Source organism: Henckelia pumila, chromosome 3 (assembly GCF_033568475.1).
Source record: "Henckelia pumila isolate YLH828 chromosome 3, ASM3356847v2, whole genome shotgun sequence".
Taxonomy (NCBI): Eukaryota; Viridiplantae; Streptophyta; class Magnoliopsida; order Lamiales; family Gesneriaceae; genus Henckelia; species Henckelia pumila.
In genome coordinates this window covers 38357574-38385124 of record NC_133122.1, presented here as the reverse complement: position 1 = coordinate 38385124, position 27551 = coordinate 38357574, and the positions used below count along the sequence as shown (strand labels likewise).

General features: G+C 34.9%; 3 protein-coding genes and 1 long non-coding RNA gene across 4 annotated transcripts; 1 reads left to right on the top strand and 3 right to left on the bottom strand.

Annotated features, from left to right (window-relative positions):
- Positions 1–360: 360 nt before the first annotated feature.
- LOC140892533 (uncharacterized) lies at positions 361–2948 on the bottom strand. Its single transcript, XM_073301451.1, has 5 exons — positions 2792–2948; positions 2007–2049; positions 1824–1915; positions 1625–1741; positions 361–619 (listed from the first exon to the last, which is right to left on the bottom strand). Exons 1-4 carry the CDS (start codon positions 2858–2860, stop codon positions 1631–1633), a joined length of 315 nt encoding a protein of 104 aa, XP_073157552.1. The 5' UTR covers positions 2861–2948; the 3' UTR covers positions 361–619; positions 1625–1630.
- A 1367-nt stretch (positions 2949–4315) lies between these two features.
- LOC140892879 (alpha carbonic anhydrase 4-like) lies at positions 4316–6823 on the bottom strand. The gene is made up of 7 exons (XM_073301915.1): positions 6571–6823; positions 5589–5809; positions 5398–5504; positions 5220–5322; positions 4779–4937; positions 4633–4686; positions 4316–4535 (listed from the first exon to the last, which is right to left on the bottom strand). Exons 1-7 carry the CDS (start codon positions 6659–6661, stop codon positions 4455–4457), a joined length of 816 nt encoding a protein of 271 aa, XP_073158016.1. The 5' UTR covers positions 6662–6823; the 3' UTR covers positions 4316–4454.
- An 11458-nt stretch (positions 6824–18281) lies between these two features.
- Positions 18282–18873, top strand: LOC140886547 (uncharacterized). The gene is made up of 3 exons (XR_012151600.1): positions 18282–18391; positions 18471–18558; positions 18644–18873. It is a non-coding gene; the product is annotated as an uncharacterized lncRNA (long non-coding RNA).
- Positions 18874–20322: 1449 nt separating this feature from the next.
- LOC140888503 (uncharacterized) lies at positions 20323–21393 on the bottom strand. The gene is made up of 2 exons (XM_073296193.1): positions 20846–21393; positions 20323–20755 (listed from the first exon to the last, which is right to left on the bottom strand). The coding sequence occupies exons 1-2, from the start codon at positions 21391–21393 to the stop codon at positions 20323–20325; spliced, it is 981 nt and encodes a 326-aa protein (XP_073152294.1).
- Between the last annotated feature and the right edge of the window lie 6158 nt (positions 21394–27551).

Sequence of the window (27551 nt, the reverse complement as noted above, 5' to 3'; positions counted from 1 at the left end):
AAATAATCTTAAACACGAAATATGATATTGAAAAAATTATTTAAACATAATTACAATTCAACATAATATAATATCACACATTTATTCTACAAAAAATTACATATATTTTAAAATTTAATATTCATAAATGAATAACGTGCTAGGAAATGTGAAATGGCCAAAAAGAATTATGATTAATATATAAATGAAAGAAAGTAGCTATAAGTATTTTCATTCAGTGAAGGGCAATTTATATTCATTGGTTCTGTGGTCACAGATGCTGCGAACACGTTTTTTGACCTTTTCCATATTTAAGCTGCACTAAATAAAATCGTTCAAAATATCACATGAAAAAGGAATCCACAAAACACGTTTATGATCTTGGAGTAACGCTAATTTTCCATGAATTTATCGTGTGTGTGTGTGTCAATTGATTTCCCATTCTTTGCAACACTTGAAAACCATTGTATAATACAGTCAAGCCACGAAAAAAAATGCAAGGGAGTGAAATTATGTGATGCAATTGATCTCAGAACAAACTTGATATGACCAAAGGGCAAACATCAATGACGGGCTCCAAAACGAAAGGGTCTTCCTCGGTCGAATCCCTGAGTGTAATCGAGACTCGAGAGTTGTGAACCTACAAGGTGCATCCATCGATATATAAAATGAGATCAGCTGTCACCAATCACAAAAACGAGACTACTGGTCACTAAATATAGCTCTCAAGGACCTACACAGGCAAAGGTATAATTGCCAGTGGAAAAGATATCTCAAATTTGACTATTCTGATAAATCAAACCGTTGCATCCATGGAATCAAGATGAATTCAAGGGTCAAACATAAAGAAAGGAAGAGGCGCCGTGGTATTTCACGAGCTTGTCTTAGTTAAAAGAACTTCTATTTTCAATACAATAATATTAAGTTAAAAGAAGTTTATGAACAAAGCACTCACCGGTCTACTTTTTTAATGCAAAATATTTCAGGAACAAAGTTAACAATTTAATCTAAGTAGCACGGACAAGGGACTTCATCATCAGTTAACATTCACTGATTCAGACAACAAGATCATCATTAACAAGGCTTCTGCTACTCATCAATCGTAAGAAAGTGAGATTGATAAACAACATTATTCATGTGTCATTTTCTTGAATATAAGTAGGGGTCCCTTGCTCAATTTTTTTTTTGAAAAAAAGGTAGGGGTCCCTGATACTGAATATTACGGACACACGTTTGATACTTGGAATCAAATGTAAAACTAGTACGCATTTTTGGCAGAAAATACGGAAAGTTAAGTAATAGAGCTGAGATGGCATGCTGAGCTGATGGCCTCGAAAGAAAAGAAAAAAAAAACAGCTCTTCAAAATCAACGTATTAGGAGGGATTCTAGTGATTTATTCTACGCATTTCATTAATTTCTGGAGAGGCGCGGATTTGCGTTCTATAAATTTTCATCCAATTTTCACCTGGGAAACAGGTTGAAGAGAATAAAGGTTATAGGACCAAGTGCCTAATTTTATACAAAAACATTATGGCTCATGATAACGATTTCAGTGAAATGTTTTAAACTATACAGTAGTTCAAATGTTGTGCTTCAAAATAGTTGAACAAATGCTATCAAAAAAAATTTGTCATAAACATTTACCATGTCTCACTTCAAAGCTGATTTGCTCTCAGCATCTTGCAATGCTCGAACAAGATGGATGATTCGATATTTCAACTTTTCATTTTCTACCCTTAGCTGCATCACCTCTTGCATAGTCTGACACAGAAAAAATACAGAGTCAAACATTGATTTCCAAGACTCCAAAATTACAGAAAAATTAAGACATGAAGAAACATACCTCTTGTTTCTCTACCACGTGCTCAGGTTTTGGATCTTCTGCCTTTGACTGAAGTTCATCCCCTAACTTAAGCAGTTCCTTGTCTCCAGAGTCTAAAGCGCACCACGTTGAAAGGCGAAGAAGAATTAGAAACCTTGTTTCCGAGCTTAATCAGAAAAAACTAATATACTTTTTGAAACAGACCTTTATTTCCAGAAAGAGCAGCTTCGAGTCTTGCCAACCGTTCCTTAATTACAAAAAAAAAAGAGGTATTAAGTTTTTATCACATTGACAATAACGAACTACTGACACTGTAATTCATAACAATAATAGCTTGCCGCCTTTGACCCTAGAGCAATGGTAATCATACTTCAGCTTAAGGTCAGCCATATTCGCCCAAATGAAAGGTGAAACCAGATGGTCAGTGCCCTTGCACCCCAAACAGAAACTATAAAATTTTCATGCAACTATTTACTATGTAGGTTTCTTTAACCAAACACATTAACTTTTCGCCTATGCCTATTTACTCGGTCAAAATATCACAGTTTCTTTTGTAAATGAATGAGTTCATAATACATCCAAGAATGCAAATTTGGAGTTTAAAGTTAAATTCTATACCTTATGACCGTGTGATATTATTAGATCATAATACATCCAAGAATGCAAATTTGGACTTCTCACCTAAACATACTCAACTTCAACACTTCCCGCCAAACTAATCAAGTTTTCTTGTCAAAAGTTTCAAATTCAGGACATTTCAGCAGCACCAAGGAGAAATCAAAGCTCGTTACACAGAAAGACGAACAATGCTAATAAATATAAACGCTAAATGTCATACACACTACACCAAACACATAATCGAATCAAGAAAAAAAATCAGAAAAATCAGCACATATTTGAAATTAATCGGAGTATTTAGAATGAATTAGATGGCAGAAACAAAAATAAAAAGGGAACCAAATAATTTGAGAGCTTGATGGATGCAAAACCTCTGCTTCGGAAGCTCTCTGGTAAAAGGGCTTCAGCGTAACTTCGAGATTGTTCGATTCCGCCGCCATCCTTCGCTTCCAGCGACCCAATGCTTCCTGTCTCGCCGAGCCGCACAGAAATGGGAATGCTGCGAACTTGATGTCGCGTAATTGAATTGAAAATCGCATGATACTAACTCGCGACTTTATATTTACATTTTTTGCCTGATCATATATTTGCAATAACTAATGCAGATTAATCAAGACCTTTGATTATTAATTGATTAATTTCTCTTATTAACTAATTGGGTGAAATAGTATTGCATCCGTATATAAAATTACTGAAACCATTTCCATTTTAAAATTTTAAAGAAACTAGCAAATTTTAGTCGAGGTTCAAACATTTTCTGCACGAGCTTTGACTCTATATCTTTCACATTTTGATAATTTTAATTATTTTTTTTCGCAATGAAAATAAAATAATTCTTATGTATTTTTTTGTCACTTATTGGAGATTAATTAGTCCCGAGTGTTATGAGGATGTATTCCGTATTCTGAAGAACTTGTACAACAACAGCAACAATGGCAGCAACTAGTCGAGGCGAGAGAATCTCTCTATCCGCAACTAGTCGAGGCGAGAGAATCTCTCTATCCGCAAGACGAAATTGCCCGTTAATAGTGCTCAATGTTGGCGCTGACGGCAATCGTCCTTAAGATACAACGACTAACGATCGTGATATAGCATCACTACAAATATCACGAATAAAAATAAGTTTCAACTTTTCTTTGAGAAAGTGAGGGAGAGATTTTTCAGAAATCTGATGTATACGACTATACGTTATCAGATGTTCTGTATATCATTTTCTGTGTTATAACCACCGTATATATACGGTTATACACGAAACAACACGTTTTAAGGCCCAAAAACAGTCGTGTTGGTCGCCCAACTTTTGGCCAACCTACTGCTTCGCAAGGCGAGGGCTGCGCTCGACCTGTAGTTTCTTACCGACCTCGCCTTACCGGCCGGCCACACACGTATGTTTGTTGCATCGATTAGCGTCTTGCCCCTTTACAAAACATCCGATGCTCTAAGTGGCCCAATCCCATAATCCAAGTTGGATTATATAAGATGAGCAATAAATTGGAGTTGTTCCAATGTGGGACAACCAATTCCCCATTTCTCTCCAATTTATTTCACCAAATTCAAATTATTTGTAACACTTGGGACAAATTTTTCAAGCCATTTGGGACAAACTTTTCAAGTCCATTGTTTCCACAATTCATTAAATAACAATTTCCAACACCGAGTGATCCAAAAGTAATACATGGAAAAACCCACGCGAAAACAAGTGCGAGCCAAAGCGCACCATAAAATCAGCCCCAATCCCCTATTTGTTTTATTTTATATCCAATTTGTCTTACAATGTTTTATGCAACTATTAGTGCATTTTTCTTGCAAGTTAATTTTTGGTGACAAATACGTATATATCGAATTTCTTGATCAATATTTTCAACATTCAACGTGCAAAGATATTTGGATGAAAACCCATTAATGCAGTGGCTTTGAGGAATGAAAGGAAAGACAACTTTATATATCATATACCTTACAAAGTTCAAATACACATAATTTGTCAAACTGAACTCTGAGTGTTGGTAGGAGGCATAGGTACTTTTTTTGTACTTTTCAAGGATTAATCTTTGGCTCGTACATGTATACGTTTCTTCCCTTCAATTCCTGTGTTGGCCTTGAATTCCACTCAAATCCCTGTAATGGAATATAATGAATCGTATCAAGACAACTTTCGACAATTGCTCTAAAAAGTTTCATGCACTGTTAAGAAATCACCATGAGCTTAGCTTACATCATCCACGGCATCTCTCAGTGCTTGAATCTGAGCCTTTGAAACTGTCCTCACCTACAACAACAGGCAACATTTTGAAAAACCAACTAGATTTTGTATGTAAAAAGATGCGGCTTTCGCCTTTGATCCCCGCGACCACGACTCACCTTCTTGAGCACAGTCCAGAGAACCCCCTCCGTGCACGGCGGGATAGTAAGGGAACCCCAATAGCTGAAGTACTTTCTGCCACCAAACTTGATCCCCCATGGATCAACAACCCCCACGCTAAGCCCTTCCGCGGTAGCCGATTTAAGGTTTTTAACAAACTACAGGGGAATTAAGGCCACCATCAATATATCATTAGTACAAATTTATGTGTACATTGTACATGACACACATTGTAGCTAGGACCAAAACGTATTTAGGTTGTTAGTTAATAGCTATACTAAAAGTTGCAGATGATGTTAACGGTGCAACCTAAATCTTTTCCACCATAGAGGCGTTCAAAACGCCACGTTTCGATATTTGCTAAATAGGAGTGGACAACACCATGTTATTGGTAGTGTCTCAAGAAATTTGTAAATGAAAGCATATATATATGCACTCACCTTATCAAGGAATGTATCATGGCGTCCCACTTTGTATAGAATACCGACGACCGCGAGGTCTCCGCGGGAGTTGTTATGGACCAAATGCATCTCCATATCAAAGCTGCAAATCAAGTTAACAAATATAAAACACAAGAGAACATTTCTGATTATAAGTATATTTAAAAGATCGATTCACCTTGTTCCATTCAAAGTGTGTTCAGAAGGAGTGTGCCAATGAACTTGCAGCAATTTGTACTCAACACCATTTATTTTAATACCTCCAGCATCTCCTTTCCATGTCACCTGATAATCAAACAACTCTTGATCAGTTTCAAGCATTTTCTTGATTCCCACAATATGTTTCTTGATCTATATAACATATGTTACCGAGATATCGTGCCCCCGGTTTCTGAGCACTGCCGGAGCTGGCCTGTAGTTCCGTCTCAAAGTCCCAAGTCTAGGCAATACTGTCACTCTGTCGTCGAGAAGGTCAATCGGAGACTGCATCTTTCCGGTTTCACAGACTTTCCATTTTGGATTGAGGTGTCCCCAATTCTTTGGACCCTTTTTATCTCTTCCCAAGTAATTGAAAGGGTGTTCATTATGATCTGTTAATATAAAGTACTCGATGAGGCTATAACATCACATGATCTTGGTTAAATTTTTTTTTTCTGCTCTTTGTGATGATTTATTTTTATAAATTAATCTTCAACCATCTAAATCTCAATCAAAAATGAAATAAACCCTAAATTTTTTCACCTCTAAAATACACAAAAACCTATCTGTTACATCTCATAAGACGATTTTTCCTTGCTTTATTAGGATCTAAGGCTCCCTCCCATTTTCCCTCAAATTTATTGATTTTTATTATGTATATATATGTGAAACATTTTATTAGTTTGTAAGGGTCCGTTTTGATAAATACTTACCATACATTTTTATAAACATGTTTTTTACAAAAAAATTATAAAAATGTTTTAAAAGTTATATTTTTAAGAACAAATATGCGTTCAGACAACTATGATATACAAATATTTTTACCGTTAAAAAGTAAAATGTTTCGATTTACATCATTACCTTAATTCATTTCCAAAAACATCAAAAAAAAAACCTAACAATAGTTCTTTATAAACTATATTAATTTGGGGAAAACTCTGTTTTAGAACGTCTTAAATTTTTTTTATTCAAACGCATACGTTAAGTTTTTTCACTTATAAAACGTAAACACATTTTAATGTATTTGTCCAAACCGAGCTTAATTAATTACATGTTTCACCATTCCACGAAACGTTGTGTTCAAGCATATCACCACATATCTGTAATTAATGGAGAGTTCTGATTCTTCATGATATATATCAACATATCTTACCGACTTCGTTGTCTTTAGCATTGATAGCTATGAAAAGGGACGTAAAAAGAAGAAAGATGACATAGACATCGGGATTGAGGAATCGGGCCATGCTCTTCGGCAACGTGAAGGCCGGCGGTGGCGGCTCAGCCTGTGGTGGTGGAGAAAGCCTAGAGATAATTAAAAAGGGGTGCTAGCTAAATCTGGTGCAAGATAGCCACCACCAAATGAAGGACAAAAATCAAAGAACGAAGCACGTCTATATATATATATATATGTGTATATGTCTAAACCATATGAAAGATGAAAAATTAGGGAACAATCTTTCAAGATTTGAGAGGTCTACCCGAAAATCTCGGGGGATCATGAGGAATAAAATGTTGGGTCCTGGATGTTTTTGAGCTGTCAAGGTGCACGGTTTTAATCAAATTTCAATAGTTTAGGTAAACTTTATTAAAATCCCATAAAAAATTTTTTCCACATTTAGTAAACGCAGTTTTATAAGTTTTTCCCATTTGTTTATTCTATAAGTTTTAATAAATACATTGGTTAATATATTTTTATTTGAAAATTTTAATTTATTGATAAATATATATATATGCATGGTTAATTAACCGTACATCGCTCACAAATACGAAATTAATTTCCTTTACAATGATAAAATGAATAATATAATATAATTAACTTGGAAACAATAATCTAAAAGTATAATTTGGATAAGGAAAAATTGCAAATTTGGTCATGTATGTTTGTTATTTTGCGATTTTGGTCCTCTATGTTTTCATATTTCAGTTTTAGTCTTGCATTCCAATTTTTGGCAATTTGGGTTCTTTTTATTCGAAAATGCTTACGTGACACTGTACACGTCAACTCCACATCAGCAATGAATTGGTGTCACATCAGCGCCACGTCGGAAAAAAGACTAAAATTGCCAAAAATAAAGATAGCGGACTAAAACTAAAATCTAAAAATATAAAAGACTGAAATCGCAAAGTGACAAACATACAGGACCAAAAAAATAATTTTTCCAATAGATAATTATAGCATGTATACTGTATAGGGCTAACTTTACGGGTTTTTTTTTTATTTCTAATGTAAATTAAAAAATAAATTTAAAAAATACCGTAAAATAAAAAAAATTTCATAAATACCGTAAAACGCCAAGTCTGACAGCGGACGTTCGTGTACACGTAGGTATCGTCCTCCGCCACGGGGCGCGGACGCTGCCCAATTTAAAATTATTTCGTTCCTCCATTATTATTTCTGCTGCCCCACCCACCTCTCTTAATTTTTTCAGAAACAATTTCGTTCCTCCATTATTATCTCTACAGCATTTCTTCCTCCTCTTCTCAATTTTAGTTTATTTGACAGTAGATTTCTCCGTCATCGTTCGTCCGATTGCAAATCCGAGAGTAGTTTTGGAATCCTTGCAACGAGAGTTTTTTTTTTACACCAATTTTTCGAGTTTTCTTCGCCATCTCGGAAACATTGTCCGATCAATCGTGTTTTTTTTCACCGTTGTTCATCGCCGCCGATCGTTGTTCAAGCTAGGAATAAAATATTTAGGTTGGTTGGAGCTCTATTTCAAAATTTGAAGGTAAATTCGAGATTAGAGTTTTGAAATTTGGGTATTTTGGTTTAATTGAGTTACTATAATTGAATATGTTTAATTGTTGTTTGTAGGTACTTAAAAAAAAAGCCATTTAAAGGTATGGATTATTTTTCAGAATTTTTTTAAGCATTATTTTGAATTTTAAGTTTATTTTAATAATATGTTTTAGTATATATTTCAAATTTCTTCTTTTTTATAATTAAATATATTATATTAATATAATAAAAATTAAATGTATTAATAATAAAGAATAGTTAAGCTCCCTTCCTCCAAGACTGGAATCAGGAAGAGCGGGTGAACATTTGTAGTTGTTGGTGGATGTTATTAATATTATAACTAAAATTAAATTAATAATATTTCAAATAATTATTTTAAATTTTATTGAAAATATTTATTTATTTACTCAAATTCGTAATGCATAATTAAATTATTTATTACTTATTTTGTTATTATTTGTTCAAATTTATATATTTTATTATATTGTTATAATTATCTATTGTAATGATAAAAAAATATCTATGATAATATTTATTATGTTTATCAAGTGTGTAAATATAATAATATTATTTTAAAATCATTATACTTACATAAAGATATAGATTTTAAACCAAAATATTAAAACATCTAATCAAATTTAAAATTTTGGAATATCTAATCAAATATCATATTTTGAACCAAAATTATAATATATATATACCATTAATGAATTTTTTTATACAAATATATGTAAAATTAACTAAAATTAAATTAATAATATTTCAAATAATTATTTTAAATTTTATTGATAATATTTATTTATTTAATTATTCAAATTTGTAATTAATTTACACTAATTACACCTAAATTACCTCCTAATTATTACCCTATCATATTACCTTATTATTGATATACTATATAAATATGGAATATATATATATATTATATATATATATATATATATTAAAAGACTAAAATATATATATATAAACTTTATTATTGTTATTGTTATTGTTATTATATTAGATATATATACATATATATTACCTTATTATTGATATACTATATAAATATAGAATATATATTATTAGATTGAAATATATATATATATATATATATATATATATATATTATTGTTATCGTTATTTATATTAAATATGTGCATATATAGACATATATTGTTATATGCATAGATTAAAATTTATTATATTTTATTTTATTTTTATGTTTTGTTATTTTGTAATTTTATAATATGTGTTTATTGGTTTGCATTATATAATTGTTAGTATATTTGTCAGGATGACAACAAATCGAGGGCCAATAGATTTCAGTGTGCTATATTTACAAGCAACACATATGTCGTCAGAAGTTTCCACAAAAACAATTGATGACATAGTTCGAGTCAAACGATCCGATAATTTGATTTGGCAGTTATTTAATGATCATGGTCTGCACAATCGTGTGATTGCATATTTAAATAACATGGGATTTTATGGTGTTTTGCTATGTGGATCTCGCCAATATGATAATCATTTAATTACTGCTTTGGTTGAACGATGGCGACGTGAAACACATACCTTTCATTTTAGATGTGGTGAAGCAACCATCATTTTACAGGATATTTCCATTATTTGGGGTCTGTGATAACTACATTTTGTATGCATATTATTGTGATGCTTTTATATTTATTTTGCATTAGTTCGTATCATTTTATTTATGTTTTAGTGTCATTTTATGTAAGTTGTCTTCATTTCACTCCCGTGGTTTATTTTACAGAAAATGACGGACATACGACATTGATTTCACGATTGCTTTGCTACAAAATTTCAAGAGATAAAATCAGAGCATATGTGCAAATTGTGAAGGGAAAACCAAAGAGCAAACACACATCGCCTTGTAGCAGCTAGGAAATTGAATTCGCACAACTTCAGAATCAAAAGGAAAATAAGAGTTGTGCGTGAACATGCTATGAAGAAGAGTAGAAACTGCTGTCAAAATGAAGAACAAGTGCACAGCTTGTCATGGGAGATTGAAGTCAATTTGCTGTACAAATCAAACGAAGAAATGCAAGACCAAGAAGATGAGGAGCTGCTGCACAAAGGGTATGAAAAAGCATGAGAAACCATGCTGCTGTGAGTATAGGAAAGAGCAGCAAATTCGTGAAGATGGTTGCTGCTTCAAAGAAGAAGAGTTCGAGGCGACATCGATTCGAAGAAGAAAAACAAAACATAAACTTCGAGATACAAGATTGAACAGCTGCAAGAACTGAAACGAAGATCGATTCGAGTTGCGTCGGTGCGGAATCGAGATGAAGAACTTAAAGAACAGAAGCAAAGAATCGTACAAGATTAGAAGCCATGAAGAAACAAGCAATCGAGCATCTTCATATATTCAGAACACGGACGCGAGTGGAGGATTTCCAGGCACGAGCGCTACACAATTGTCCAGAGATTTGCAATGCTTCAGAAGTGAAAAGATCGGGCGTGAGCAGCTCAAGATGGAATTTACACAGCTTCAGCAAATACAAGAGCAGGCGCCGAACAAAATTGCAGCAAGCGCACATGATTCAAAAATTTCAAGATGCGCGCGAGCGAGGAAGAAGACGGGCGCACGCGGGGTTTAGAATTCCAGAAAATTGAAGAAGGAACGCGAGCATGCGAGACAAGTTGATGCGCGCGCGCGAATAAAGAATTGAGGCCTCTGATTTTTAAGCTTGCGCGCATGCGAGGGAAATTATGCGCTCAAGTGCGTGTCGCGAAGGGATTTAAATCCGAGAAAATATTTGTTGCGGAAGGATTAGAATTTTAGGAGATTAAAATACTATAAATAGGAATTATTAATTCATTAGAAGGGTTCCAGAATTTCAACGGAGAAGAGGAGGCGGCTACTGCTACCAGGCTTGGGAGAAGATTTCTTTTTCTTTTCTTTTATTTTATTTTTACTTTTGATGATTAAAAACCTTGTTTAATCATGATTTTATTTATTGAGTAGTTTTCTTTTTCGATCAAGGCCACGTGATTGGGCCAGACAGTTTATGTAAAAACTTGATTTGTTTATTTGAGATTTTCAGACTTAATTGATTTTATTGATTATCAAATTTATCTTCGTCTTACAAATCTTCGTCTTACAAATTTCTTGGCCAGTTTATTGATTTTCAACATAGTGTAAAGCTGACTAGAAATAGAATTCGGTTTCATTATGCGGTTTAGGTGTCTACTGAATTTTCACGGTGATTTATGCATTCAAATTTGATTAGAATTACGAAAGATTAGTTCATCAATATTTGAATAGATTTGATTGTTCTAGAAATAGACCTTCGAATAAATTAGGAAAATTCTCATAAATTAAGATTAAGTCTGATATCTTAGATCGATTACTTGTTGCATGAATTGTCTGGTACCTACGTGTGTCCTTGATCGAACTTTTCCCAAATTTTAAGTAATCCAAAGTTTTCTGCTGCGTTTTTATTTAATTTAATTTTATTTGTAATTTTATTCATTAGTTTAAAATCTAAAATCATTTTTTTCATTAGTCTAGATTAAGTAGAAATAAATAGATTTTGGTAATCATATTTTTACAGTCCCTGTGGGTTCGACATCTGGACCTTTGTCCACTTTATTATAATTTGATCTGGTTTGCTTGCCAGTAGAATTTATTCATACCGAAATAACCGGTCAAGTTTTTGGCGCCTTTGCCGGGGACTGTTTATGATATCAGAATTTTTATTTCTCTTGAGATTAGACTGTTTTTTTTTATTTAATAAAATTTTGAATTTTTTTTATTTTCTTTTTGTTTGTCAGGTACTTGTCTGCTAGTGCATGCGTCGATCTAGATTTTTTAAAAATATCCTACCACTCGACTTGGAGATAGAACGCACACTCAGAAAAATTCGTTGTGCTAAGAGAGATCTTAATCTGGAACTTAGTTCTGAGTTTGAGGAAGAGATGGCAGAAGAAGTTGACAACCGCACTGTTTGGGATCTTATTAGGCCTCCGGTTGAAGGTTATGGATCCAGCATCGTTCGCCCCGCTGTTGAGGCGAACAGCTTTGAGCTTAAACCCTCCACTATTCAGATGATCCAACTTCAAGCACGGTTTGGAGGCACTTCTACTGAGGATCCTTACGCTCATCTGGAGCGATTCTTGTCGATCTGCGACACATTCAAGTTCAATGGGGTAACCTCTGATGCAGTGAGACTGTGGTTATTCCCATTCTCTCTACGGTGCGAAGCCTTGGAGTGGCTCGATGATCTGCCGACTGGTTGTATTACTACTTGGACGGGTCTTGTCCATGAATTCCTAAAGAAATACTTCCCTCCTACGAAGATGGCTAAGTTATTCTCTGATATTATATCTTTCAAGCAAAAGGAGGGAGAATCTCTACATGCGGCGTGGACCAGGTTCAAAAAGATGTTGAGGACATGTCCTCAGCATAATCTTACTCAAAGCCAGCAGACCCAGACATTCTACAACGGAGCCGATCAATCGGTTCGATCTATGCTGGATGCTGCAGCCAATGGATGTTTATTCAAGAAAACGCCAGCTGAAGCTTAGGAGATCATTGGCAACATGGCAGAGAGTAACATTGGGTGGCCGGATGTAAAGAAGGAAAAAAAGGCCGGAGTTCTAGAGGTCGATGCTTTGATGGCTCTGAATGCAAAGATCGACGCTCTGACACACCAAGTGGCACTCATGAAAACAACACCAGTTCAAGGGAATCTGCAAGATGAACAAAAGTTGTTTGAAGTTGAAGCGGTTAACTTTACAGAAAATCAAGGACGACAGCCGTACAACTCCTACAACAACAATTATAATCAGAACTGGCAGCCCAAGCAAGAGGAGAAGAAGCCAAGTTTTGAGGAAATAATGATGAAATATGTGGCGGGTACTGAGGCTCGCTTACAAAATCAAGAAGCTATGATGCAGAGGTTGGAAAGTCAGATGGGTCAAATTGCTTCCCAATTGTCAAATCGTCCTGCTAGATCTCTAACGAGCAACACTGAGCTCAATCCCAAGGGCGTGAATGCAATTATGGTAGTGACGAGATCACAATCTGAACAGTCTGAGAAGCAACCGGAAGCAGAGACCATGGAGGGGCCGAAAAGTTCTGAGAAGAAGGAGGATGTGCGGGCTAAAAATTCATCCACGGCAGGTAAGAAAGGTAAAACTTCGAAATTTGAAGTTAATGAGCATGTTGATATATCTACTTTACCTTTTCCCCATAGAGCTAAGCAATTGTTATTTGATTCTCAATTTAAAAAGTTTCTTGAAATCTTCAAGAAACTGCATATTAACATTCCTTTTGCAGATGCATTAGCTCAGATGCCGAGATATGCTAAATTTCTGAAAGACCTGCTGAAAAATAAGAAAAAATTGAATGATCTTACGCAAGTCACAATGAAGGAGGAGTGCTCGGCGGTGTTGCAAAAGAAGCTTCCAACAAAATTTCATGATCCAGGGAGTTTTTCTATACCCTGTCATATTGGAAGTCTGTATTTTGATAATGTGTTGTGTGATCTAGGATCGAGTATAAATTTAATGCCATATTTTATTGCTCAAAAACTAGGTGTTGAAAATATAGAAACTACTTCTATCTCCCTTAAATTTGCTGATGGATCTATTAAATACCCGAGGGGGATAGTGGAGAATATTCTAGTCAAGATAGAACACTTTATATACCCTGTAGATTTTGTTATTTTTGACATGGATGAGGACTGTGAGGTTCCACTGATTTTAGGGCGTCCTTTTCTTGTTGCTAGTAGGGCCCTAGTTGATGTTGATAAGGGAGAGTTGGTTCTGAGATTGAACGATGAGCAAGTTGTTTTTAAAATGTTTAAGTCGGCTACTGATAGCCCAACTGTCAAATCTTGCTCTGATGTTAATTTTATTGATGTAATTTATGCCGATGTTGGTGAATGTCTGCAGGTGCAGTTGTCTGCAGGAATTAATCCCTTGTACAAATTCTTTAATGGTGTAGCATGCAAGTGCAGGACTGATTCGAGTTTTTCACAGACGGTGGATAAACCACCTTGAATGTCGCCACTCAGAGAGGAGTATAGTTAGGCTATAGACTATAAATTTAGCGCTGACTGAGAGGCAACCCAGTGTTTTTGCTTTTGTTTTTTTTTAATTTTATTTTGTTTTCGGTTTTTGTTTTGTTTTTATTTGATTTTTGTTTCTTTCCCATGCCAGTTGGTCGTGCCTGCCGTACTCTAGAATTCTGATATCGTCCTGAAGGATTCTGTCAAGAAGGAAGAGAATGAATCGAAAACCAGGGGAGTGTTATTTTTGTTTTCTTTGTGTTTTTGTTTTTCATTGCATTGTGTGTTTGTTTGCATTCTGTTCATTGTTCTGAAGCATTGAGGGCAATGCTTTGGATAAGTATGGGGGGGGGGGGGGGGGGTAAGACTAGTTTATAGGATTTGTGTGTTTGTTTTGCATCTGTTGTGTTTCGTTTTTGTTTGCATATAGTGTGTTTTTGTTGTTGTTTGCATTGCATGGGTAGGATGAGTCATGATAGCCAATGATGATGAAGTTATGTTGAAAAAAAAATGTTTTTTTGAAAAATTTTGCTCTTGACTGGACATGAGAAACTGTAGGTTGAACCGTAAATATTTTTAAGCACTAATGTTAGACTAGTTTATAGGATTTGTGTGTTTGTTTTGCATCTGTTGTGTTTCGTTTTTGTTTGCATATAGTGTGTTTTTGTTGTTGTTTGCATTGCATGGGTAGGATGAGTCATGATAGCCAATGATGATGAAGTTATGTTGAAAAAAAAATGTTTTTTTGAAAAATTTTGCTCTTGACTGGACATGAGAAACTGTAGGTTGAACCGTAAATATTTTTAAGCACTAATGTTAGACCAGTGGACTGTAACAAAAGATTTGATGAAGTTTCTGTCTGTTTGACCATTGCACGGCAATAGGTGGTTTGTGGATCTTGATTGTGTTCTATGAATTTTGATGAGGCTCTAGTTTACACTAATGATCTTGGACGCACCTAGAAAAAAAAAATTTACAATTCCATCCGGGCCTTGAAAGGATTAAAATCCTATAAAAAATTAAATTAAAGGCTAAGTATGCGGGTTAAATGGGATTGATGCTCCATCCGGGCTATAGACGAGGGTATTAAAAAGAAAAAATAGAATGATTTTTCGTATCCTAGCCAATTGTAGCTAAGTCAACGGATAATTATTGGGGCTAAAGCAATACCGGGTGCAAAATCCGGAGGTGTATAACTCATTATCTCAAGGGAGGTGGGTATGTCTAGAGGTCGTTGGAAAAAATGGGCACTTGAAGAGTGAAACTTGCACTAATTTGTCACAGGTCGCTAAGCAGATTTGAGACGAATTCGGTCTAAGTTGCATGAAACTGAAATGACATTTCACACACGCACGTTCACGTTAAACCGAAAGTGTATTATGAAAAGTTGAGAGCATGTATGTGTTTTATGTTTTGTGATTGAACTTCTCGGAGGCTGTGCACATTCATGACTTATCCTTATTCATGTTTGTGTTTGCATTTTGTTTTTGCATGTCTCGCTCGAGGGCGAGCAAGAGTTAAGTATGGGGGTGTTGATAACTACATTTTGTATGCATATTATTGTGATGCTTTTATATTTATTTTGCATTAGTTCGTATCATTTTATTTATGTTTTAGTGTCATTTTATGCAAGTTGTCTTCATTTCACTCCCGTTGTTTATTTTACAGAAAATGACGGACATACGACATTGATTTCACGATTGCTTTGCTACAAAATTTCAAGAGATAAAATCAGAGCATATGTGCAAATTGTGAAGGGAAAACCAAAGAGCAAACGCACATCGCCTTGTAGCAACTAGGAAATTGAATTCGCACAACTTCAGAATCAAAAGGAAAATAAGAGTTGTGCGTGAACATGCTATGAAGAAGAGTAGAAACTGCTGTCAAAATGAAGAACAAGTGCACAGCTTGTCATGGGAGATTGAAGTCAATTTGCTGTACAAATCAAACGAAGAAATGCAAGACCAAGAAGATGAGGAGCTGCTGCAAAAAGGGTATGAAAAAGCATGAGAAACCATGCTGCTGTGCGTATAGGAAAGAGCAGCAAATTCGTGAAGATGGTTGCTGCTTCAAAGAAGAAAAGTTCGAGGCGACATCGATTCGAAGAAGAAAAACAAAACATAAACTTCGAGATACAAGATTGAACAGCTGCAAGAACTGAAACGAAGATCGATTCGAGTTGCGTCGGTGCGGAATCAAGATGAAGAACTTAAAGAACAGAAGCAAAGAATCGTACAAGATTAGAAGCCATGAAGAAACAAGAAATCGAGCAGCTTCATGTATTCAGAACACGGACGCGAGCGGAGGATTTCCAGGCACGAGCGCTACACAATTGTCCAGAGATTTGCAATGCTTCAGAAGTGAAAAGATCGGGCGTGAGCAGCTCAAGATGGAATTTACGCAGCTTCAGCAAATACAAGAGAAGGCGCCGAACAAAATTGCAGCAAGCGCACATGATTCAACAATTTCAAGATGCGCACGAGCGAGGAAGAAGACGGGCGCACGCGGGGTTTAGAATTCCAGAAAATTGAAGAAGGAACGCGCGCATGCGAGACAAGTTGATGCGCGCGCGCGAATAAAGAATTGAGGCCTCTGATTTTTAAGCTTGCGCGCATGTGAGGGAAATTATGCGCTCAAGCGCGTGTCGCGAAGGGATTTAAATCCGAGAAAATATTTGTTGCGGAAGGATTAGAATTTTAGGAGATTAAAATACTATAAATAGGAATTATTAATTCATTAGAAGGGTTCCAGAATTTCAACGGAGAAGAGGAGGCGGCTAGTGCTACCAGGCTTGGGAGAAGATTTCTTTTTCTTTTATTTTATTTTATTTTTACTTTTGATGATTAAAAACCTTGTTTAATCATGATTTTATTTATTGAGTAGTTTTCTTTTTCGATCAAGGCCACGTGATTGGGCCAGACAGTTTATGTAAAAACTTGATTTGTTTATTTGAGATTTTCAGACTTAATTGATTTTATTTATTATCAAATTTATCTTCGTCTTACAAATTTCTTGGCCAATTATTTGTTTGCTTGTTAATCGAGTCTAAGTCGACAGAGGAGGTCTCGAATTAGATCACTTTGATTTTCAACATAATGTAAAGCTGACTAGAAATAGAATTCGGTTTCATTATGCGGTTTAGGTGTCTACTGAATTTTCATGGTGATTTATGCATTCAAATTTGATTAGAATTACGAAAGATTAGTTCATTAATATTTGAATAGGTTTGATTGTTCTAGAAATAGACCTTCGAATAAATTAGGAAAATTCCCGTAAATTAAGATTAAGTCTGATATCTTAGATCGATTACTTGTTGTATGAATTGTCTGGTACCTACGTGTGTCCTTGATCGAACTTTTCCCAAATTTTAAGTAATCCAAAGTTTTCTGCTGCGTTTTTATTTTATTTAATTTTATTTGCAATTTTATTCATTAGTTTAAAATCTGAAATCATTTTTTTCATTAGTCTAGATTAAGTAGAAATAAATAGATTTTGGTAATCATATTTTTACAGTCCCTGTGGGTTCGACATCTGGACCTTTGTCCACTTTATTATAATTTGACCTGGTTCTCTTGCCAGTAGAATTTATTCATACCAAAATAACCGGTCAGTCTGCCTATTGATGGTGAGCCTGTAATTGGTATAGATGTTTCACACAGAGTTGAAGAGTGACAGCATATATGTTTGAATTTTTTGGGATTTACGCCACTGACGTCTCATTTCAAAGGTGGTCACTTATCGATGACCGCTTTATATGAGCATTGCATGGCTGCACATATCGATGATAATAGTCCAGAAATAGATGTCGTAAAATATACCCGTTGTGTAGCATTAATGATTATTGAAGGAATCATGGTTCCAGATTATCAAGGAGGATCTGTTAGATTGATTTTTTTGCAACTACTTCGGGATATTGAACGCATCAGATCTTATAGTTGGAGAAGTGCAGTTCTGGCATTTCTATATCGTGAGTTATGCAATGCAACACGGATAGGAAAAGCTATAATATCCGGGCCTCTATTTATCCTACAGGTATAAATTTTTAAGTTTATCTAATATCATATTATAATAATTTTTAATTTAATTTATTACTGATGGCAGATATGGGCATGGAGCAGGATTACACTTGTTAATCCTGATATGAATGGATTATCTCTGATTGTGCGTCAAAATGAATTCGAGGAAAATATTCCATATGCTCCTTATGGTGCACGGTAATATTTAAAAAATATTAGCATTGTATAAATTAAAAATTTATTTTGTAATAATTTTAATAATATTTTTTTATTGTAGGTGGTCAAATGTATTTAGTTACACTCATTCACCAACGCACGCTGTTAGAATTATAAGGGATTGCTTCGATCGTATGACTAATGTCGAGGTGTGTTATTGAATTATTAAAACTTTACAATAATTACATTAATTTCTATTTATTAATTAAAATTGATTTTATTATTATTATGCAGTTTAACTGGATAGTTTACAACAAAAAAGATGTTGATGTTAAAGCGATCATTAGTACATACGATAATAGAATCTGGCGATGTGTTTGTCCTCTGATTTGTTTTGATATTGTGGAGATGCATCGTCCTGATCGGGTCTTGAGGCAGTTCAAAATGCGACAATCTATTCCTAGGCCTGCAGTTGACAACGATAACCTACACAATGTTAATAGAACAGGTCATCGCAACACAGATTGGAGAGAGTATCATAAAGATGCAATTATTTTGGAATGGAAAATTGAGTAATGTTGCCCGAGGCGAACGCCACGGAAGATCTAGGCAAGTCGATGATGATTACTTTCCATGGTTTGATCGCATTACTATACGGTTTATATCACCTGCAGTAACTGGGCTTGGTTTTAGGCCATATTAGATATTGGCGGACACAATAATATTCCACAAAATTTTAGTGTGCCATCCCCTGATTCGCATCAGTCATCATTGGGGTTTGTTCCTCCTCGGCCATCTGGTGAGTTCTACAACGCGGGTCCATCTGGTGGGTTCTACAACGCGGGTCCATCTGGTGGGTTTGACAACGCAGGGCCATCTAGTGGGTTGTACAATACCGGACCATTCGGTGGATTTTACAGTGCATGACCATCTGGTTCATATGTTGATGCCGGTTATCATACTCCATTTTGTGAAAATATCCAAAGTTTTACAGATCTTCTTAATACTGGTCAACGCAATACTCTGGCTCCTGAAAGAAATTCCGTCACCTGTAATATTCCCTAGTTATTCAGATGAGCAACAAGAGAGGACTGAAGAAATTGTTGATGCTCCTGTTGTGCGTAGAGGACAACGTAGACGTAGACCACTTGCTTGTGGTACCGGTGGTCATTTGTATAACTGCAATTGTCATGAACAATCATGATATATTTTTTTTGTGTTATAGTAATTGATAATTAGTTATGCATGTGATTTTTATTTTTTTTCTTTTCGTATGAGTTTTTTTTAATTATACCACAATTATTTTAAATACTTTATTAAGTTGATTCAAACAAATATGAAGAAAAATGCTAGTAGTGTAATAGATCAATGCATTTAACCAATATCAAATACATATCTTATTCAAATGCATACATTATATGACAAAATTATAAAACGCATATGCTACCTACAAACATTTATTTGTTATACATTTTTCGTCAAGCAATCTATTGTCCACGTTCATCTGATGCTCCTGAAATACAAAAAATAGACATATACAAATTTAAATATATCACAAGACATATTTTTAGCAACAAATTAGATTTCAAAAGTTTATAACTGTTAGTTCTTCGTTGTTGTCTCTCTCTCGCTACCGGCCTGTCCATCTCGTTTCTTAGTCGAGTCGTTGTATCCTTACCTGCTCTTCTTCTTTCACGTCTAAGTGGGTTGTGTTGCAACTCAAAGATAGGACGATCCCAATATCTTTCATCTGCAAGAGGTTCAAATCTTCCTTCATACGTTGCGAGGTTCTCCGATATATTGTACCATGACTGCACAAGTGTCGTGGGATCTAACGAGTGTCATTTAGCGGTGCAAATAGCATGAGAACACGGGATGCCGAAAATTGTCCATTTACCACATGAACAATCTGTTGTTGATATTCTCACCAGTTGCATGTATTGTCCGCGACTTGGCCTTCCTCCGGTCGCAACCTAAGCAGTTTGTGATCGTACATCATATTTAACAACACGATGTTCACTAGATTTCTTTGCCCATTCCTCATACTTTTGCCGTGCATAATCCGACCACAATTGATTTTCCTGAACCATACGTTGACCTTTTGTCACACGTTCAATGAAGTATTGGACACATCTCAGAAGGGTCAAGTGTACTATTGCAGATATAGGCAGTCTACGAGCTCCCTTCAACACACTGTTTAAGCACTCGGACATGTTGGTCATCATCACTCCACGACGCCAACCTCCGTCATGGGCCATACTCCATTTTTTCTTTGATATTCCATCCAAATATTTGTGTGCCAAAATATTTTTGTTCTTAATTGCCTCCATTGTTGCATCAAATTTACAAACTTGATGTTGACTCCCTGCTTCCCAGCATAAATCTTTCAAATGCACATCTTTGAACCTGGAATTAAAATTTGAGCACACGTGCCGCAAACAAAAACGATGCACACCTTGTGGAGGTTTGAAATATGGTAGATCTTCAACGGCTCACACGATTCCCTTGTGCCTATCAGATATTAGACATACACCATTTTCGCCATATACAACATGCCGTCCAATATTTTCCAAAAACCATTTCCAGGAATCAGACGTTTCTTCATCCACAATTGCAAAAGCTAATGGTAGAACTTGATTGTTAGCATCCAGAGTGACAACGATAAACATTTTGTGTTTGTACTTTGTGTACAAATGTGTATCGTCGACACTAATGATTTTTTGACAGTGTCGAAATCCATTAGTACACGACTTGAACGCCCAAAAACAATAGTTCAATGTTTTTATTTCTTCATTGTTTCTGATATGCTTCCAGTCGACAATTGTTTCAAGATTGTATTTGCAAAGAGCACGCATATATTTTGGTAGTAATTGAACTGAGCTCTCCCAAGTTCCATAAACAATTTCCACTGCACGTTTCAGACTCCGCCACGCCTTCGTATACGAGATTTGATATCCATATTTATCTTTCACACTCTCTATTATATATTTAATCTCGTACGAAGGATCACATCGTACAATGCCCAATAGTGTATGTGCAACCATATCACTATTCAAGTTGTGATGATCTATGCCGACGTTGGTTGATATACATGTATGACGCCCACCATATCTGGTTATTTTCCAATAACCTGTTTTCTCCTTGAAAGATGCGCGAAGACCCCAACGACATCTCACGGTGGAAGAATCATTTTTGCATTAAATTTTCCACAAAATGTGTGTGCTCTCAACAACAAGATATTCACGCCTAGAAACTCTGACCGAATATTCCTTTACAGATGCAATCATATCTTTTTTATCCTTGAAAGCCATGTTTACACACAGTTCTCCTCTCTCCTCATTATAGTATCTTGTCCGCATGTCATGAGGTACGTCAATAGAATCAGGAATCTCTTCTCCAAAATATGTATTGAAAAAAGATGGCATATCAGAAGTGGTAGAAAAGAAAGGAACATCTTGCCTCTGTAATTTCTGACGAGGTGGTGGACGAGATGATGTTCCCTCATCAGTATTTGCATGGATATTCACATGTACATCATCATTCACATCTTCAACATCGTCATCATCTTCTTCCTTAGACTCCCCGTATGATATCTCTGGCTCTGTATCGCTTCTCTGGACATCTTCGTTTTCACTCCTAGGATCATCAACACGTGGCACAAAGTTTTGAATTTCTGAATTCCAATTTGCTTCACCAGAATTTTGTTCCCAAACACGTGTACTTTGCGGCCAACTTGCAGGATCAGGTTCGCATGTGCCAGCGATATATTGATCCCACGATCCACTTTCAGGATAAATATACATGTTGTCCATTCCTTTGGTGACATGTAAAATATCCGATTCTTGGTCGACATGACCAACGTGATGGTCAATTTGGTTTGCTTCCACATACAAATGCAATACACGTATATTGGGAGATTGCATCATAAACTCTAAAGCGTTGTCATCGACAAGATTGACTTGAATTTCATGCCAAGATGAATTTTCCATGAAAGAATATTTCGTTGACAATTTGAGAGTAAAAGTAGTTGGATCAATTCTCAATATTTGATGCACAGCTTCAACCAACTCGGACAAAGTAATGGAACGTAGAACTCGCATCGATCTAGTATAAGGAATACTATACACAATCGATCCACTATCCACAATAATATGACCACCAAAATATAAAAATATATCAATGTTTTCCATTATCGACATGATTTTTTGAAATAAAAATAAAAAACGGATAAAAAAAACGAGAAAATTTTAAAGAGATTGATATTTTTATGAGTGATATCCGAATAACATTTGTGAACATATATCTCTTACTATATAATAAAGGCTCAGCACACTATAAAAACTAGTTAGTACGTTTGGTATGGCTCTTTGGCCCAATCCATAGCAAGCGGTTGAAACCAAACCACATTCTATCCCTAACTTTGGTCTGCCGATTTGTAACAATTCGATGCAGCCGATTTGTACAGAATGATCTCCCGATTTTGAGCAGAAAAATCTATTGTTTCACCTTCTCTTCCTCACTCCATTCATCATTGAGTAAGAGGTAATGAAGAGTTTGCTTTTAATTTTTTCCACTTTTCTTGATTTTTTTTATTTACTAACAAAAAAAATTTGATACAGCAAAAATGTGCTTCATTTAATTAATTTTATTTTTCATTATTGGTACACGGTTGTAAATTTGTGCCTTTGTTAATGAACTTTAAATGTTTGTTAAATTGCTTGCATAAAAATTATGAAGTCATACTGATTATGGAAGAAAAGGTAAAAATCATTCCCTCAACTCCGAGAAACGCAAAGCAGTTTTCACACTCAATATCTTCCATTTATATGTCAACCTATATTTAATTTTATCCATTTTCTGCACGAATATGTTGTTTCATTCTAAATTTTAAGTTTCTAATCAATAAATCTCTAACAATGTAGGAATTTTTTTTACTAACCAAAAGCTTGGCTTCATTACGCAAGTAAATGTTTGGAAACCCAATTTTTAAAATTTTATTTTAGGAGCAGATTCAATGTTTATAGACAATTATATTGGAGACCACAAACCTTATGTGGGTCAGTAGATTATTATAGATGAATTTTTTGTCCAGATTTGTTGATGCAATAATTAGAAAGTATTTGTGAATTTTGAATAGTGGGTATAGGTTTGGTTTAGTTTTCCCTACATTGTGTATGACTGGTTTGTAAATGATGATTATATGGAATATTTGAGGATTGAAAAATTTGATGTATTGCTGACAATGTTTTATGATTGACGAATTCGAAAAGGCTATAATTGTCATTTTGATTTGATAACTTGCTTTCTGATACAATGAAAAATGCTCACAAAATATTTGTTTTAATTCTAGGTTGAATTGCTCTTTTTTGTTTGTCCTTAAAGTTTGATGTGGTTACGAGTATCTTTAGAGTTCACATATTTTTATCTCTCACAATTGAAGTAATTTGTTATGTTTCATTTGTCTCAAACATTTTTTCTTTTAAAATGATATGTTTTATACTTGATGCTAGAAAATTGCAATTATACGGTGGACCAACGCTGACATAAATGTTTCTTAATTGCAAGGTTGACAACACAAGTTCATACATAAATCATCCAAATTGTTGGAAGTGGTGCACAATCGCACAACTCAATTTCAGCCTCAAACGATTTTCCTGCAAAGATAGATGAGGCTTTGGTTACATTATGTTTGCCCATCTAGACATTGTTTACATGAATCTTTAGGATAGGTATGTTTGACAAGGCATGGAAGTTTAACAAGAGCAATTTTTTATTATTATATTTTTTTAATTCTTTCAAAAGTATCTGGTTTTGAAATGTGATTGTTTAATTTTAGTATTGATTTGCGTTAGTTTGTCACTGTTTTTTGAAAAAAATAACCGATGTCTTCCTTATAATTTATAAACCCATTGGTTCGTGTTTATGAGCTTTTGATTTACTACAATTGTTCTTTGTAAGAATACATTTGATTACTTTTTATCTATCGCACTTTTTCATTTTTTTGGTATGCAATTGTGGGCTTCGACCCAATGATATATCATATTTTAAAATAAAATTATATATCTAATCTATATTGTTACATTTTATCGTTGATCGTCGTCATAACTACATATTAATGAATACATATATTTCAAAGTTATAATTTTCTATATTTATTCTACACTTTACACACGCATCGCGTGTGCAGGATTGCTAAACCTTCAATTGTGACTCAAGATATAAAAATTATTTTAGACCTTCAATCTCGAAAGACTTTTATATAGCACACTTATTATTACCCATGTTATGCTTAATATTCATGTACAAATGTTGCACACGCATCGCGTGTGCCTCAGTCGCTAGTATATAATAATATATGCGTAGAATTAATTGTTTACGCGTTAAATTAATTATTTACGCGTTAGATGATATATTTAATTGTTTACGCGTTAAATTATTTTATTTTACGCGCAAATACTACACAAATGCTATGTGCCAACACGTTTTCTTTAATCATTTTAAGTGTTAAATAATTTAAAATAATTTTAAATTGGGCAGCGTCCGCGCCTCGTGGCGGAGGACGCTGCCACGGGGCGCCGACGCTGCCTACTAGGCAGAGTCCTCCGCCACAGGGCGCGAACGCTGCCTACCTCGTGGCAGAGAACGATACCTACATGTACATGAACGTCCGCTGTCAGACTTGGCGTTTTACGATATTTGTGAAATTTTTTTTATTTTACGATATTTTTGAAATTTATTTTTTAATTTACATTAGAAATAAAAAAAAACCCCTAACTTTACAAAACAGCTACTTCAAATCAACAAATTATATTTTAATTTAATTTAAGAGTCAATTGTGAATAAATTCCTAAACCCAAACCTAAATTTTTTATAAATTCCTACAATAAATTTTTTTTCTTAAAACTCCCTAGGACCACCAAACTTGGTCAAATTCAATGTTTAATTCTTGTACCCAATTTATGCATTTATGTACTCCATTTATGCAATGTTTGTGCTCAATTATGGTACTTGAATCATCCGCAAAAATGGTATCAGAGCTTTAGGTTAAATATTCAGACTTAATATTATTCGTTAACTCATACTTTTCTTTGTTGAGGAGAAAATTATTTACAAAAGATGACTTCAAACGAAGGTTTGAATCAAGAGGATTTTATTTATATGAAATCCTATAAACAAGTTAATTTGTTCACAATAGATTACTTACGACAGAAAGATGATTTCTAACTCTCAATTTTTAGAAATTACCCCAGATTCCTCTAAACTCTCCGGAGATCTTAGAGAAATTCAAAAGACGGTACAATATTACAGCAATCAGCTGTATGAAATACCTCGGCAGATTGAAGGAATCCTTAAAAAACAAGAAGAAATTCTTGTAACCTTAAAGGTTCTTCAAACTAAAATCACAAATCTAGAACAAACTTCAGGTTCTAGAAAAGGAAATACAGGAGGAAGGTTACCACTCTCGTTTGGTACCGAACCGTTGTTACATCAGAAAGGTAAAACCAAAATGGTTCAAAACCCTTTAACTGATGATGAAAGGATGATTAATCTTATAAAAGCAGTATCAGAGAAAAACACTATCTGATGACTACTTTAGAGAGATTAAATCTCGAGGATCTACAAGATCTCGCGGATTCTTTTGCGAATTTCAAAGTAGTAGATCTAAAAATGAACTTCCCTGAGGGTGAACAACCCATAGGGAATCCCCCAATATATGTGGTTAAAACAGAAGAACCACATAGTGAGTTTCGGGTTGGAGAAAATTCACATCCAGCAGGAACCAGATCAAGAAGGAGTAAAATCCCACTCCATCAAACTCCTTACGGAAAAACTGTTTTAGATCCAATACATCCTTACGGGGTTATGTTAAACCTTGATGTTTTGGACTTCAAAAACAGAGAAGATCTTATAGATGATTGGACGTCAGCTATGAGAATTGCAGCAGGGACATTAGATCTCAATAAAAAAGGATTCATTAAACTTTTAAAAATGAGTCTAATGGGATCTGTCAAGATTGCTTGGGAGATGACTTTGCAAGATACGAAGGAATCAATCTTAGCAGGAGAATACCTCAGCGAAATTGGAGAAAGAATGGCCACCCTATTTAAAGCACAATTCATAGGGGTAGACTATTTCAACAATCAAGATACAGAGAAAAAGAGAAGATATACTCAAGCTTTGTATAGCCTCGAGTTACATGATATCTATTTAGTTGATGAATACATTATGTTATTCACTAAATACAGATGGAATTCAGGAGTCGAGGAAAATGTAGCTATTCAGCTATTTTTCGCAAAAATGCCAAGTCCCTGGAGAGAAATGTTGATTCAAGAATACGTTCCAGGTCATCTTGACACTTTGGCAAGACGCGCGTCCTTTTTGAAAGGAAAATTGGCAGAATGGTGCCATATGGCAGCATTATAGAAGAACTACAAGAAAATAAGGGGTATAAATAAACGTACACCTTTATGTTGTAAAGATAATGATCTTCCAACGATAATTGGAAACAGATCACAGGGATTTAAAAGGAAGAAATTCAGAAGTAATCCCTACAATAAAAGAATGAGAAGTTCTTGAAAACCAAGAACAATTTGGTCCAAACAAAAGGCCAGATCTTATAGGTCAGGAAAAAAAAGTGGACCTACAAGAACATCCCCAGTAACAAGCTCATCACAAAGCAGGGGAATAATACCATCAAGAAGAACTTTCAGAAGAACTCATACAAGAGCAAGTGAAAGTTTCAAGTATTGCAACTGCTGGACATGTGGAGCAAGAGGACATATATCTACAAATTGTCCAGAAAACGAGAAAAAAGGAGTTAAACTCTTTGAAGCAACACCAGATATGGATGATGCGGTCTTCTTTCAAGATCTAGTCCAAGTATATCAATTTGAGGATATCCCCTCAGATGAAAGCATATACGAAGAAGAGATATTGTTTCGTCAAGAAGATTCTGAGGATGGATCAGAATCAGAATCAGAATAAAGAAGAAGTGTTTCGGCATGAAACACATGAAAGTTTGGCTGGATTCTTTAGCCAAACCACGATATCTCATAATATGGTCCAAAGGATTATGAGAGAAAATCCAACGTTACAAAAGTACCAGGGATTTTTGGCAGGACAAGTAGAAAGAGTCTTAGGCAACCTAGGGCTTAGAAAAAGAAGACATAATTTGATTTACAAAGTATCCAGAAGGAAATGG

Coding starts and splice junctions, on each gene's coding strand:
- LOC140892533 (XM_073301451.1), bottom strand. CDS start 2,860: ATGGCGGCGGAATCGAACAATCTCGAAGTTACGCTGAAGCCCTTTTAC. Junction 1,916..2,006: donor TGCTCTTTCTGGAAATAAAG/GTCTGTTTCAAA, acceptor GGTGCGCTTTAG/ACTCTGGAGACAAGGAACTG. Junction 1,742..1,823: donor ACGTGGTAGAGAAACAAGAG/GTATGTTTCTTC, acceptor TTTCTGTGTCAG/ACTATGCAAGAGGTGATGCA.
- LOC140892879 (XM_073301915.1), bottom strand. CDS start 6,661: ATGGCCCGATTCCTCAATCCCGATGTCTATGTCATCTTTCTTCTTTTT. Junction 5,505..5,588: donor ACCGGGGGCACGATATCTCG/GTAACATATGTT, acceptor TTTGATTATCAG/GTGACATGGAAAGGAGATGC. Junction 4,938..5,219: donor ATGATACATTCCTTGATAAG/GTGAGTGCATAT, acceptor ATTCCCCTGTAG/TTTGTTAAAAACCTTAAATC.
- LOC140888503 (XM_073296193.1), bottom strand. CDS start 21,393: ATGGTTGCACATACACTATTGGGCATTGTACGATGTGATCCTTCGTAC. Junction 20,756..20,845: donor GATAGGCACAAGGGAATCGT/GTGAGCCGTTGA, acceptor TTTTAATTCCAG/GTTCAAAGATGTGCATTTGA.